This window comes from Anoplopoma fimbria, chromosome 6 (assembly GCF_027596085.1).
Source record: "Anoplopoma fimbria isolate UVic2021 breed Golden Eagle Sablefish chromosome 6, Afim_UVic_2022, whole genome shotgun sequence".
Classification (NCBI taxonomy): domain Eukaryota; kingdom Metazoa; phylum Chordata; class Actinopteri; order Perciformes; family Anoplopomatidae; genus Anoplopoma; species Anoplopoma fimbria.
Window position 1 is genome coordinate 21,159,843 of NC_072454.1, and position 16,182 is coordinate 21,176,024.

Genomic DNA, 16,182 nt, shown 5'->3' on the forward strand with positions numbered 1-16,182 from the left:
ACACACACACACACACACACACACACACACACACACACACACACAAATCACACTCATTTCAGTCTGGAGCAGACAAATTCAATTAGACCAGCACTGCCTAAATGGGTTTATCTGAACAGTGCTAGCTTGTTACATGGAGCCCCTAAGCCTTGTGTGTGTGTGTGTGTGTGTGTGTGTGTGTGTGTGTGTGTGTGTGTGTGTGTGTGTGTGTGTGTGTGTGTGTGAGAGAGAGAGACAGAGAGAGAGAGCTTTAAAACATGAAACCACACAAGCTGAACTTGCATGAGGGCATGCTGTGCCCCAAATCTCCGACGCTAGCAGGAAGTCATAAAAAATGATTCTGTCCATTTACACATCATAAGCTAACTGACTGACAGCAGGACACAACATAATACAGATGACAAATGGCAGCATTACAGCTTTGTTTATGGAGCTGCTGCAGGGCTGCTGTAGTTAGAGTTGCAGCCTTCATTTCCAGTAAGATGCTAAACGGTCCAGTAAAAGCTTGGTCAGTGTCATGCGGTGTCTCGCTAGTGAAGTGAAGGATCTTTCATTTTTGTACACATTCACAAACATATCAAATTTTATTTTTGGAACTGTATATTTGGGTTCATTTTTTTGAATAACTTTATTTTTGCCATAGGGAACTGCATGTCCTGGCTGGGAATTGAATGTCCTTGTACCTTAACGACAGAATAGGTTGTTTTTGCCAGTGACTCCCAAGAAGACACATGACCATTGGAGATTACCAGCCACTGACACACCGTTGTGAAACTGTCACAGATTTTAAACACGTATTAATCGTTGATGGCCGCCATTTCTAAAAGCGTGCTTGATGTTGACGGTGTCAGATTTGTAACATGTAGTTTCAGAGGGATAAGAATGTGACCTTTGTTAACTTATGCACATTAACTTATGTAACTTATGTCCTCGTAGCACTTATTGCATTCGTATTAGTTTGTTTCACTTATTGCATTCGTATTAGTTTATTGCACTTATCCTATTCTTATTAGTTTGTAGCACTTATTGTATTCGTATTAGTCTGTTGCAATTATTGTTTTCGTAGTAATTTGCCTCTGCACTATACTTTTGCTCTGGTTTATGCTTTGAGATGCTTGTTTAAGAAAGGAGATGCACTTATGACTTCTGGTGACTAGTAGTTCTCTTGAATACCTATGTTGAATACACTTCCTGTAAGTCGCTTTGGATAAAAGCGTCTGCTAAATGACTGTAATGTAATGTAATGTAAACATCAATATGAGTCGTTATAAGTACAGAGTGCCTGCTTGAATGCTTTAATCACACTTTGTCATTTGTATTGGATGATGGTTTACAATTCATTTTAAATTAGTTCCTCAAAAGAATGTTGAAAACCTGAACAAAATATAGGAAAATTTACAACACACTGACTACAAGCAATTCAACATATTTCCAGAATCGAGTTTCTAATAACAAATGATGAATGAATTAATATTTGCTTGTGTTTTAGGAAATCCTTATTTTTTAAGATGACCTGTTCAAACAAAGCATTACTAACCGGATTCAATGACCATGATATGTTTTAGTGATACCAAAAATGTATTGATAATGTGAAACAAAAAAAGTGTTTTGTTTTTGTTTTATCTTGTTTTCATTTTGGATTTAAACAGTCTGAATTGGAACTACAGTTCCAATAATGCTGCAGTAACTGCCTGGAGCCCACTTAAGCCTCTTAGCGGCTGGAACTTTTTTTGTGGCGACAGACTTACACAGGAAGTGTATTATTGCCATGGAATATGTTAGCTTTGTGAATCCAAACCATGTAGATGGATCCTGTGCTATTGATTCTGAAGAATAAAACGTCTTAACATGATAATCATGAGACGTTTTGACATAAAGCTAAGCAGGTTTATAGACATTTATACTCAACAGATATCAGCTATTACTTGAAATAGTTTTCCAGATTCCATAAAAACATGTATGATGAATGTGTGGTCAGTGTGACTGAATTATGACATTGAGCGAAATAGGATGGAATTCTTCATATTGATGCAAGTGTCTGTGCATACACGGTGTGTGTGTGTGTGTGTGTGTGCTCTAGCTTGTTACATGGAGCCCCTAAGCCTTTTGTGTGTGTGTGTGTGTGTGTGTGTGTGTGTGTGTGTGTGTGTGTGTGTGTGTGTGTGTGTGTGTGTGTGTGTGTGTGTGTGTGTGTGTGTGTGTGTCATTAGCTCTGCCATGCATGCTTCATTCAGGAGAGATTCTGTTCTCCTCCTCTGTGAGAACAAAGACTTGATCCTGATTCTACACTCATTGGTTCTGGAGCCTGCTCTGCATTCTGGCTGCGTACTGAGCCTAATGAGTTTCTGCAAACTAATTCTTCTCCTCTGATTCAGCACATATTCACACAGGTCTGGCAACACCAGCTGAGCTCAAGAGAACAGCTTCAACGCAAAGAGGAGCAAATTGATAGTAGAGAAATGCTGATGTCATATAACGCTGGAGTAAGTCTTTTCATGTTAGATGGGCTTAACAAAAACAAGACCCAGGAGACCAGTGTTCATGTCCTGTGTGAAACCAATTTAACCCCATGCTACAAACCTGGGGTGGGTGTGCTTACCAATTAAAAATAAATAAATAAATGCAATAATTTTTAAATGATCCTGTCTTTTTGGGGCTTGACCCAGGGACTAAAAGTCAAGATAGCTCTGTCGCTGGTGCATGCCCTTTGAACTTATTTTCAGTTTTTATCCGTTATTTTCAGTTTTTATCCGTCTCTTTTGAATCGGTTTATTTATCTCCCCACATACTTCTGAAATGTCAGCCTGAGTGCTCATTATTAGGAATTAAATATGATTTAGAGTTTGTTTGCAACCCAAGAGCAAGTCAAAGTTCTTTCTGAAATACAAGTGTTTTAAAGCAAATCTAGCGTCACTGATCGCTCATGTTGCTGGATGTTTGAAACGACAACTACTGTCATCTCATCAATATGCATCTAAATCTTAATCTTTTTGCTAATGTTATTAATATTCAGTATAGAACTAAAGTGTCATGAATATAGATAATCAAGATCCTGGAATAAACCCCAAAAATGAAAGTCAAATAATAAATGAGAGGGAGCTAGAAAGCATCTCCCTCAGGTAAAAAAAAGAAAAAAGACACACGCTTGCATTGATTGTGTAAAGTTCGCCATAACAGAGGAATAGAAGAAGTTCTTGTTTGTTATGATGTGATTTTATTTTTGGAACTTTACTATCCGCTCTCTCTCCAGCATAGATCCCACACCTGAGAAAGCAGACGCAGGCCTGATGTCAATCATCTGTTAGGTTACACCAAGAAGTCAAGAAAGAGAGAGGGGAGCGGGTGGAAGGTTCTTTGTTAAATTGGCTTTTTTATGGGTTATTATGCATTTTTTTTATCTGGATTAGGTAATACTCATTTGTATTTCATATATAGAAATATTAGTGTTGGTAAATTAAAATATATTTCTTAAATATGTATGTTCATGTGCCCTTCAATGTTACTGGTCGTGGTAGAGGCTGTGGTATATGAGCCATCTGGGAAAGCAGTGAGAGGAATCTGGAATCTGCTGCACTATCAAACTGCTTTTGTTGTCCATCCGCCTGCTACATGTTGGTTAAAACTGTGAAAGACTATGTAACTTGTGTATGATCACTTGTGAAAATGAAAGCTCTGGGTACACACATTGCTGCTGCTCCCCCTTCACTGAACACAGTCAGAGTCACAGCCACATCGGTGACTCTTTTTGAACAGGTGGGAAGTGAAGGTCTGCCTCTTGCTTTGAGGCCTTTAAAGTTGCCAAATCTAGACAGACAAATTGCAAAAATGATCTGGAATCAGATCAGTCCCGAACACATTTCCCTCTATGTGGGCTGCGACCGGCTATAGTAGGTTCGGCCCTGAAAGTCTAGAGGTGAAGGTGGCTCGAGGAGTCGGCCGTCACCCTCTCCCAGACATGACTGCTTCCTGTGGCATTGGGCTTAATGGAGCAACATTTAAAGCAATAACATAGCAGCAAACCACTATTTTATATAAAGATATAGTCTAATAATGTGTATGCGCATGCATTTAGTATATACTGTATATTGCCCATTATATTGTTCCCGCAATATAATAATAATAGGGGCAGCTGTGGCACGCGAGGTGGAGCGCTCGTCCTGTAACCACAAGGTTGGTGGTTCGAACCCCTCTAAAGTCAACATGCCAAGGTGTCCTTGAGCAAGACACCTAACCCCAAGTTGCTCCCCGGGCGCTTCTTAGCAGCCCAGTGCTCTTCCGGGATGGGTTAAATGCAGAGAATTTTAATTTTCCACATTGTGGGACTAATAAAGGATTGATTATTATTATTATTATATATTGCATTATATTGCGGGTACAGCTGATAAAGCTCCTACTGACGCGATCGTAACGGAAGTGTAGCTACCCACCCTTCGGGGTTCCCCCTCCTAGCACTTTTGCCATTAATGCACCGTCAGCACAGTTAGCGCCGCTAGCTGCGTGCCGCGTCGCCATGTGGGGTGGTCGAGGCAACAGAGATGCTCCTCATTTATGCACCTTTAATGGATAACTTTAAATTGTTAACAAGAGAGCAACATCTAGCCGGTTCATTTTGCTCTCAAAGTGAACCAGATTGATGAGTTTAACTAAAATTGATTTTAAAGTTTTTAAAGTCCTTTTTGGGGCTCCCAAACTGTGGAACAGCGTACCCAAAAAGAGGCAGCCTCTGTTGACACTTTAAAGCATCATCTAAAAACATATCTATTTCGCCAAGCCTTTCTTTCATAACAGCACTTTATGTGCACTCCACATAGTCCCAAAACCGTCCTTCAAATGATCTTTTATGTACTTAAACACTTTTATGTCTATACATTTGTATTCATTTATTTAGTTATTGGTCATTTAAAATGTAATATGTCTTCCAGTTTTAGTCATTTGTTGACATTTTTGGATTGCACTAAAAGTGCAAAAAGCATGCTCTGTACAAGCAAGTAATTGGTTTATTTTTTTTGTTTATCTATCTTTTTTATTAGTATTTTTTTTCAAATGTACAGCACTTTCAGCTACATAGTCTGCATGAAATGTGCTATATAAATAAAGGTTATTATTATTATTATCATTAAAATGTGGCCTACAAAATTCAGGGTGAGTAATCCTACATTTTTTGTCAAATGGCAATATCTATTGCGTATTGAGTATTGCAATGTCAGCTTTTTCAAATATCATACATGCCTTTACTGGATATATTACCCGGCCCTAGTTCTAACAGTTACGACTACCCTCCAAACCTCCAGAGCAGCCCAGTGCTGTTCTTCACTTGCTGATGAAGGTACTTCTGACTGTGCGACGGTTCCCAAACGGCATGAAAACACAGCAGTCACAGCACTTCTTGTGAAAATTCTCTGTAGTCGACTGAAAACCCCTCTAGTGTCATCAGTCTGAAACATCCAGCCCACATCACATCTGAGGATGCACGGGTATCTCATGAACCTTCGACTCAAACCCAGGCGACCATCCTGAGGGTCACTTTAGTTTTAGAAACAGCCTGTATCGATACTACCGGTGCTACTATAAAAAAGGGGGGGGAAATCACACAAGGGCCTTTTCAATTATTCAGTGCACTAAGGCAGCAGTGCAGAGAGAGACCACTGAAGTTAATGAACTCAATTTGTAAAAGTGCCGGCCACTTGATGGAGGCGGCTTAATGAAGATTTACGCTGACCGTATACGGGGGAAGCAACCAGACGCTGTAGAAAATAGGTATTACATGCTGGCGGTACGGGTAATGTCGACAAAATGGAAGTGGAATGAATGAAAAGGTGGAGGAGATGGATGAAGCTGAGGAAGAGGATGGGGATGGAATCTTGGAAGAGCAGTGGAAAGCTACAGGCTGCAGAGAGAGAAAGCCTGAGAACAGAAATGAGAAAGAACATGTAGTAGAGAGCATTCGGTTCTGCAGATCAAACTACGAAGAAGCAAAAGTGTAGCTGAAGCAAATTATTATGCTAATTACTATTTTCTATCCATATTTTGATTCAGTGTTTGATTAGTCAATTGATTGTTTCTAAATCTATCTATATGATATCTAGCTATAAAATGTTAATTGTGTTGAAAAGCGATAGTGTTTCGCAACACCAGAGTCCCAAAACCTCTCATTTTAATGCAGCAGGGTCTGATAGTCTGACCGGCTGAGTCCTCGTTCTGGTTCTCCCGTGTCCCCCCTATCTCAAGCGGGTCCAGCAATACGGCCCGGACCTCCAGCAGTGAGGTCTTGTTGTTTGCTTCCAGCGGGACAAAGCCAACAATTTTAGATTTTTTCAGAATCTAAAATTACTCTGGAGTGACCGTTACGGGGTTACGATCAGGTTAACATCTAATCTGCAGTTTTACATGTGCACATGTGAATGACAGAGACTTCAGACATAGGCAATATCTGAGACAGAAGAATGGTGGGATGGGAGGTCATAAAAAGAGTTTAATTTCATGTCAGATGCAACTAAAAGCAACATAAATCCACCTTTAAATCTTAGTATAATCCAGTTTCCACACCAAACAATCTATTTATCTACATGAGAAATGCAAACATACATTCATGCTGTGAAGAAAAACTGTGTATCAGTCACAGGGAGGTTTTACAGCGCTCAAGCCCTGAGAGTTTTCAGTGCACCATCTCAACTGTACAGAATGCATTGCATTTGTGGAACTAAACCTCTACCATCAATGTGGTCGTAGCTAGAGTTCCAGTCACCAGCGTCCATGTCCTGCCAGTCAGAATTTAGAATTACGTTGTAAAAGCATCCACTCAAATGAATGATTTCAGCATAGCATTACAGTTGGCAGCCCCATCTGGACCTGCTGCCTGTCCTCTTTCTAAGTTGGCTGAAGACAAAACAAGAGAGACAGATGTGAGAGCAGTTGATTTGTTTCTGTTGATTCTTTGGTCTCAGAGAGGGGAAATGTATAGCTGACTGAGATCTCAAAACAGATCGGAGAAGGGGGTGAAAAAAGCCACTGATTGAAATGAGAACAGGAGAGAGAAATCATAAAGAATGTCTAATATGTTGAGCAAATGGGGAATATTAATGTTTAAAATGACCCCTTATATGATAAATAGCTTCTACAGAGCTTTCTGGAAATTTCTGCTCCATGGTGATATTAAAAACTGTTTAAATTTGGAGTTATGGCCAATAGCACATCTTATTAAAACCTAATTTAATGTTTCAGCCACTCATGGTGTTCCGGAAGATGTTGTTTTTTTGTCCTCTTCGGCCAGAAATTTCAGCTCCATATGACGTTTTTAAACCAAAGTGCAGCAATCTGAGTCATTTGCTGACCTGTGCATCTATTTTCTACAGAACTGGACACAGAGTTTTTCCTCAGAGTCCCAATGAGCGCTATAAGCCAGAGAAAAACTGGTTATAGGGTGAATATGCATGCATCGTCTCGGCTTACGGCACAGCACATCCAGCCGCTATTGTTTTCCTGATAACAGCTGATTCAGCGATCCTGCTTTCACCCAAGGTGCAAAGCTATTTTCCCTGGCCTGAGCCGCAATGTAGAGCTTTTCCCCTCAGCACTATAGGAACTGTTACTGCTGCCGGACACCAGAGTAAAGCTTCAGGTACAGCCAGTGATGCAATTGGAAAAAGACTCAACTATGACCCTGGACATGGAGCCGTGAGAGTAAGTATTTGCCAAAGAGTTCCAAGAGTACAAAGAGGATTACATCATTCCTATTGCTATGCTACACAAAGTAACATCTTGCAAGTTAGGGGTATTAAAGAGTAATGTGGAATTCGTTGTAGCGCCCTAAATCTCACTATCAATATTGTCAGACTCAACACAGTTCATGGTTTAGACATTCACAGTCGCCTATTTGGCGCTGTGAAAAAAATCTTTAGGTAAAGACGACGGAATATCAAGAGTCAAGATCATTTATCATCCGTTTGCTCTTGACTTTGAGCATCAAAGTCATCCTTTTCTTTTTTTAAATGTATATTCTTAACCACAGGTGGATAACAGAAGTATAGTGTATATTTCAAAAGATATTTCAAAATCACATTTGTTCATAAATAACAAAAGTTATGAAGAACGGCTCACTAATGATTTCCCAAAAAGGATGTGAACATTGTATGGATGATTACAGCACCCGTGTTCTCACCACAGAGAAAACCCTCTCATCATGAATCCCCCAGAGAACCTGACATGGAGAGGGCAGACACAGAGTACCGGCAGCTTGTGAGAGGTGCAGATGTGCAAGAAAAAGTCATGTACACTAAAGGAGACCAGATGTCTCCTTTCCTGCAGTTTATCCAGTGGCTCACATTGTCCTATAGGGTTGCTGTGATATTTTTCTAGGTTTGAGTGGTCTGCGAACAGATTGAGCCAAAGGACGATCGATCATTTCGTTCTGTCTTTCCAGGTGAGTTATATGGGTTTTGTTGGACACAATCAATGCTGTTAAGATGAAACTTAGAGATACTGTGTAAGAGAGGAGAGAGAGGGATGCTGAGGATGAGGATCTTGGACAGCTCACCCATGACCTCTGACCCAAACCGCCCGACTGGTGTGAGTAGCCAGAACGATAGCCAGTGGGCAGTGTGTGCTGCCGTGTCTGACAAGAGAGAACTAATACTTCATTGTAGTATTGTACAATGTTTCCCTTTGTGGTGGTCGAGCCTGAGTAGGGTGTGGGGGTAAGTGGGTGTAAAGTCCATTGAACAGAATAAGTCAAATTTAAAACAGCATATAATTCACTTAGTGGGGTAAGTGGGTGTAAAGTCCATTGAACAGAATAAGTCAAATTTAAAACAGCATATAATTCACTTAGTGATTCAGAATTGTGGATTAAATGCATCATTCTGGTTATCTGTCTCTACAGTCCAGCTGGTTGATGATTGTTTTATTCCTACTTGGGGACGTCAATTTTAAATTATTTTTTAGCCAACCCTCTTTAACTGGTCAGTAACCAACAGGATTAGGGTAGAGTGTCTGTGTTCCCTCAGATCATTACCATGTACCACTGTTACAACAACCAATTAATCCAAAAAAGCCAATAGTCCCAAAAACGTCCCAATGGTCCTACATTACATTACAGTCATTTAGCAGACGCTTTTATCCAAAGCGACTTACAATCAGTAGTATATTACATATCATTCACCCATTCACACACTGATGACAGGCTACCATGCAAGGTGCCACCATCAGACTCTAACTAACATTCATGCAACATCCAGTCCACACCGATGGCAAGCCTTCGGGAGCAACTTGGGGTTAAGTGTCTTGCCCAAGGACACATCGACTGCCGAAGCCGGGTATCGAACCACCGACCCTCTGATTGGAGAACTACCTTGCTCTCCACTACGCCACAGCCGCCCTACAGCCTGTTATCCCGCAAACAAATGCTCGTTATTCCGAAAAATATGACAAAAAGAAGCACATGGCTCATTATTATGCATAATACTGTCACAAATGCATGAATAAAAAGAGTATGCCAACCTGGCTCCTCTCAAACACCTCATATACAAACATCATTTTACAAACAAGCCACCTGTGTGTTAACAGCCCCCCAACAACAGCCCTAAATTAAATTGTTTTCCACAGTTAAAAACTTGGGTAAAGTGGGTTGAGGCGGGTTTTCCCTCGGCTGCATCCCTGGGCGTGACACACTAATTCAGTCACACTTGTTATATCTCAAAGCAAAACACTCCGTCAGACATAAACAGAGAGAAGCAGCTATACCAGACACCTCACAAGGGAGTGCTTTGGAATATTTAATGGTGGCAAAATTAAGTCAGGATTAAAAGCCGAGAAAATGTATTTTTCCACTTCCCCCCCGGTGGACTCAGAGCACAAAGTGTCCTCTGGCTGTCAAAAAGCTCCCTGTTTAAGTGTGAATGAGGGAAAGAAAATCAATGTGAACATATCAGGCTGTCAAATGTGAGCTGATTAAAATGATCCCATACACAAACCCCTGTGGTCATTCTATATGAATGTGTACACACGTCTCTCTCTGCTACCAATTCAGTTTCTCAAAGTGTGTGTGTGTGTGTGTGTGTGTGTGTGTGTGTGTGTGTGTGTGTGTGTGTGTGTGTGTGTTCATGTGTGTATCTTGTCCTTGAACACAGCTCTAGCGTACCTATGTAACCCACGCCCCCTGAAGAGTTGCATCACCTACTTTTCCCCAGCTTACAAACACTGTGTGTGTGTGTGTGTGTGTGTGTGTGTGTGTGTGTGTGTGTGTGTGTGTGTGTGTGTGTGTGTGTGTGTGTGTGTGTGTGTGTGTGTGTGATTGTAACTCCACCTCCTATACCTGGTCTACGCTTAGCAAAGCTCTTGAGACTGACTGCGGGTGAACCTGACCCTGCGTTTCCTCCCCTACATTAAAGCCGAGGTCTGACCTCAGGGCGAGCGGGTTATGCGAACACACCGTTTGGGTCTGTTTCATGTGTGTGTATTCACCTTGAAGGACGTCACCGATTTCCTCAAATGCATCTCAAGGAGAGAGAGAAAGCTTGTCCATGGAGCTGTGAGCAAGGATGCACAGATGTGTCCTTTTGCGGAAGCCTTTTTCGGCACTTGTGACATATTAAAGTGTGACACACAGCTGGAATACAAAGCAATGGCGGGAGCAGGAATGTATATCAAATGGTGCGCTGTGGCTCAGATGGTGGTTCAATCACCGGCTCCTCTTGTCTGCTGGTCTAAGTGTCCCATGTATATATGTGTATTCAATAAAAAAAATGACAATATGCCATGTTGCATTTAAAGTAATTTACAAATTGTCATGGACAGTGTTATGCTCATCTTAAAGATAATTGAATACAGCAGTGGGCTATAATAAGACAATGGACAGCCGATACAGATGCGTCATATTTACCTGACGTCTCATTATGTGTTAATCCTCGATTCCTCTCCCCTCGCTTCGCTTCCTTGCCTCCTCCGCTTGCAGTTATACTGAGAGGGAATGAGATGGGGAGGAGAGGAGGCTAGGGAAGGGATCGAGGATGTGCAAACTTAGAATTACAAAGGGCACCTCAGTCTTCGCCAGCAGAATGGGGTTTTACGCAGTTGTCATAGAGATGGCTTTGCAAGTGATGTATGGTCACATGATCACAGGTGGTTGTATATGTTGGGATTGTCAAAACCAAAACTAAGCAAACTCCATCCATTGATGTTATGTTGAATACATATTCTGGGGCTTTTCTTCCTGGGTTTAACCCTCATAGTTGTGGCCATTCTGACAATGCTTACTTTGCATTCAACCCCTCTCTTTTTAAGATTCAGAAAACGCAACCCAGGGAAAGTGAAAGCTTTTTCCATCAGCTTTTCACTTTCATTTTTCAAAAACTTCTCTGAGCCACCTCTAAAAGCTATGGTAGCTAACTGCATACCTGCTTCCTGGGCCACTTGCTCGCTAACCGCACTAGCACCGACTTCAACTGCGCACATCTCTGTGTTTACATGTATGAGGTTGTGGTGATGGTTATGGTACAACATTCTGTTCTGGATTATAACCGTTTGGACTGTTTGTGTATAACAAGTAGACAAAGTCACCCTGAGGTCACTCATTGGTTTGTACCATTGACTACGATGACACGAGACGGTGGACCTAAGTACAACGCAACAATGATACAATTTACTCTCATGAACTGAAATCGCACTGTGAAAGAGTTAAAGCTCCAAGACGAAAGCACGGACAACACAGAAATTGGATAACACGGGTAGCGACCTGTCAATCACAATGTAGCCCTGCCCTAAAGCATATTCCTCTTTATGGTCTATTTGACTCTAAATGGACCATAATTCACTAAATGAACATCATGCTGTATTGAAGAAGACTTGAAACTAGAGATTGAGACCATAAACTCATGTTTACAATGTTTACTGAGGGAATAAATCAAGTGAGAAGTCACAGACTTCTATACGATCAGAATAATTTTTGCAACCGGAAGAGTCACCCCCTGATGACAATTAAAGAGAATGCAAGTTGAATGCACTTCAGCATTGGCTTCACTTTTCAAAAGCACAGTTTGCCGCCTTTGGAAAACGTTTCCAAAGCACTCATCTGACTTTAGATTTGAAGAGGAAATAACAAAAAGCCTCTGTCTCGGATTGGGTCAGTTTCAATTTCGTTAGTTCGTTTAGTTGGGTCAGTTAGGCTCTGATACGAGGCGCGTTCAGGTCTTGGTTTTAGACCAAGGAAGACTCTAGGTTCTTGGCCTCTGTTGATTTAGTGTGTTAGAAGCTATAGATGTTTAACTAACTAATAAACAGTGTCTTTGAAAATCATCATTTTAAAGTCATATAACTTTCTGGTATAATGTTCTGTGATTTTGATAATGTTCTTCTTTGTGGGTCATGAATGAGTTATGAATTGAAATACAAGAGAAGAGTTACCCTCTGCCTACCGTTGTACAGACTCTGATGGTGGGGGGCCAACTCCTCTCCCCCTGTCCTACTCTGACCCCCGTCCCGGCCGGGGGAGCCACTGCCATACCTCCCCTTGCCATGCTCAGCCCCAGGGCTGTGCTGATAGTGGTGGTGGTGGTGCCTTATGGACTCCGGACTACCCACAATCACCCTCCCTTTCCTCAGGTGCTCTGGTGTCCCCATCGCTGCCAGCTTGGCCTCTGGACTACCGCAGCCCGCCCCAGCCATGTTGACCAACCGGTGTCTCTGACTCAACTCCGGGCTGGACTTGGCAGAGCCCTTCCCGCCACCAGGTGACGCCTGCCCCGACATGGACAGCTGTTTGTGGGCTAGCAGGTCCGAGCTGCAGGGATTGGCGTGGGGGTGGCACGTTAGCCTGGTCGGGGACCTGCCTTGTTTCTCGTGGCTGCGCGCTTGGGGGCCAAGTGGGTCCAGGTTGGTCAGGGAGCCCCCACGGGGGCGGCAGGACTGTGGGAAGGTGTGGTACTCTGGAGTGGAGCTGTGCCTCCTGCCAGTGGATTCGCACACGTCTCCCGGTTTGTGGAATTGCTCCGATGGGGCGCACCTCGATCCAGGGCTGGCGTTTGAGCCCAGCGTAGGGGGTTTGAGGTGGGGGTTGTCTGGGCTATCGGTGCTACCTGCACTGGAGGTGCTGCTCCCGTCGCCGACGTCCCGCAGCAGGCCAGGCACTGGGACACCCCCACCTAGCTGAGACAGGCTGCTCTGACTGTCAACGGAGCTCCTACGTCCGGGGCCTCCGTGCCCTCCGCCACCTCCACCTCCAGCCACGGCCGCAGCCCTCTCCTCCTCCAGCATGAGGCACACCTCCTTGAGCTCCAGGTTTTCCCGGATGACCTCCACCTGCCGCTGCTCCAGCTCCTTCAGCTTTTGCAAGTAGATGGACACCTCCTTCCGCATCAGGCCGGCGCTGTAGCGGCCAAGGCGTTGCCACTCACGTGACACCCGCTTCCCCTTCTGACGGTCGTCGTCCAGGAAGCAGCAAAGGTCCCGCAGCTCCTGGTTATCCTCCTGCAGTTTCTGGTTCACGTCCTGGTTTATACATATAGACGCACACACACACACACACACACACAGAGAGCAGCACGGTAAGGGATTGCATGCACACAGCTGCTGGGATTGATCATTTGATGAGTGAGAATAGTGTTCCCATCATGCATTTCTGTCTCTGTGTGTGTAAGGTGTTTCTGAGCTGAAACTACAAAATTGATCGACAGAAAAATTAATCTGTAACAATTTTGATAATCATTTGAGTTGCTTTCCAGGCAAAAAAGCCAGACATTCTCTGGTTCCAGCTACTCAAAGTGAGGATTTTTTTAACTTAACCCCTCGTCTAATTTGTTTTGAATAGTTGACAAAACAACTCATTTGAAAATGTGAGATTGGGGCTCTGGGAAATTGTGACCATGTCACCATTTTCTGACATTTTATAGACAAAGCCATGAATAAATGAATTGTCAGATTGCAACTAGTGATTATTTTCATTATGACTTAGTCTGCCAATTTATACACAAATATTTAATTAATCAAAAGCTATGACAAAAATATCCCCACTTCAAATATCTTTTTTTTCCGATCAATGTAAAAAAAACAATATTTTTAGACGATTATGACAGTGAAAAGCAGCGAACCTCAAATAGGATGTCAGGAGAATATCATTTTTTTAATTCAATTTTTGTATTAAAAAAGTGGCCAATGAACTTTCTAAACTCGATCAATCGATGAATGACTTCAGCTCTAAATGAAAATATCATTAGTTGTAGCTCTTGACTAGACTTAAACATATAAAACAGAATATTTTCTAAACACCTTAATGTTTAACTGATGGCTACACCAGCAAACATTTCACACATTTATTTATATGCTTGGGCACCAAAATTACATTTGTTATGTCATGAATATATTTAGAAAAATGATTTACACGAGCATCCACCATTCCAACAGTCCGCATATCTCTATGCAACAGGTTTAATGATTTTTAAAACCCTAATTATTTAGCGACCATTCTGCCCTTAACTGACTAAACTAAACTATAAATGTGCACATATATCTCAGACGTCCTCCTCTCTTACTGATCCACACAAACCCCACCTCCCACACCCACATCTCACCTTTAAACTCCGGATCTCGTTCAGGTGCTGCTGGAGTCTCCGGTTGACCTCCCGCATCAGATTGCTGTGCTCCACGATGGCGCTCCTCTTCCCCGCCTCCGCCCTCCGCAGCCGCCGCACCAGCTCCTCTTTGCCCCACTTCAGCAGCTCCTCGTCGGTCATTTTGGAGATGTCCTCCGCCGGACTCTCCGCGCTCTTGGACAGCTGCTGCTGCAGGAGGAGCTGCTGCTGATGCGGCTGCTGCTGCGCGCCTTTCTCCATCCTTTTTTGAGGTTTGGCAACACACAAAAAAAAAAAAAAAAAAAGTAACTGTGTTTGTAACCAAACCCTCCTCCCCAAAAAAATATACACCCGGGACAACGCTACTTGGGTTCCCCCCTCACCCCACCCCTTCCCTATGCCCGGGGAATCACACCGCTTCCGCCGCGGCTGCGCCTCTCTCCCACGCCCATGCTGCAGCTCCAGGTGCTCTGGCTCCTATAGCCCGGCTGTTAGAGCGTCAGTCCGCATGCCGCTGATGCGTCTCCGGCTTGGCTTGGCGGTTTCTCTCCAGGTGCATGCCGGCCGCCTTTTGCACACTTCCAGCAGCCGCCGCTCAGTGCGCACTACATGCGCTGTCCGACCGCCGGGGAGGAGGACAGGAGGAGGAGGAGGAGGAGGAGGAGGGGAGGAGGGGGAGGGCTGAAGGGGAGGTTGCAGGTGCATAGCCGGAGAGATGAGGTGCGTTACTGTGGAGAACAGACTCTCCCTTATCTCGCTCCGTCAGCCGCTCTCTCTCTCCAGACGCATCTTTGTCATGTTGCGCCATCTGCTGAGGCTGGAAGGTAGCAGGCCATTACTCCTATTATTCCACACTATACATCTCTCTATATATATATCGATGGATATATGGATAGATAGATGGATGGATGGATGGATAGATAGATAGATAGATAGATAGATAGATAGATAGATAGATAGATAGATAGATAGATAGATAGATAGATAGATTTGTATACATTTTTAATTCATAATCATCAAAATACAATTTTGTTATGTTTTTTTTTTAGTCTGTTCATTTGCTCGGATTTACTCTGTACTTGAGCTGCTGCAACACCTGAATTTTCCCCATGGGGATCAATAAAGGAATATCTATCAATCTATAATGATAATTTATGGGGAGTGTCTTTGGAGGGAGGCCTGAAGGGACGGACTGTCAGTGTTGAAGGGTTGGAGACTTTCTTACGAGTCAGTCTAGTGCTGCTATTTTCAATGGAAAAGCATTGGAAACACTGGGCTGGTTTTTTGGGTCCTCCATATTTGTAAAATTTGGTTAATTTCAAAGATGTCAACAATGAAATCAGGCCTTTGTATACATTTTTAATTCATAATCATCAAAATACAATTTTGTTATGTTTTTTTTTTAGTCTGTTCATTTGCTCGGACAGTTGCGCTGTCCCCCATTTTCAGGGTTTGAGATGCCAAAACATAAAAGAATATATATTATTTGAATGTACTGAAAATGTGTTCAAACTCAATAGCTTTTATTGAATGGATTGATATATGTCATGAATTAATAAAATTATTCTAAAAGGAAATAATGGGCTCGGACACAGAAATATGGACGTCATGTCATTGGATGGAT

At 42.7% G+C, this 16,182-nt stretch overlaps 1 protein-coding gene across 1 annotated transcript in view; it reads right to left on the reverse strand.

The window, feature by feature from the left end:
• LOC129092647 (coiled-coil domain-containing protein 85A-like) overlaps positions 1 to 14,759 on the reverse strand; it is a 33,156-nt gene extending 18,397 nt beyond the window's left edge. The window contains exons 1-2 of the mRNA XM_054600659.1: positions 14,559 to 14,759; positions 12,408 to 13,479 (exon numbers count right to left, since the gene is read on the reverse strand). Of these exons, the coding sequence (XP_054456634.1) occupies positions 12,408 to 13,479; positions 14,559 to 14,720 (1,234 nt within the window). The 5' untranslated portion in view covers positions 14,721 to 14,759. The remainder of the gene's footprint in view (positions 1 to 12,407; positions 13,480 to 14,558) is intronic.
• Positions 14,760 to 16,182: the final 1,423 nt, after the last annotated feature.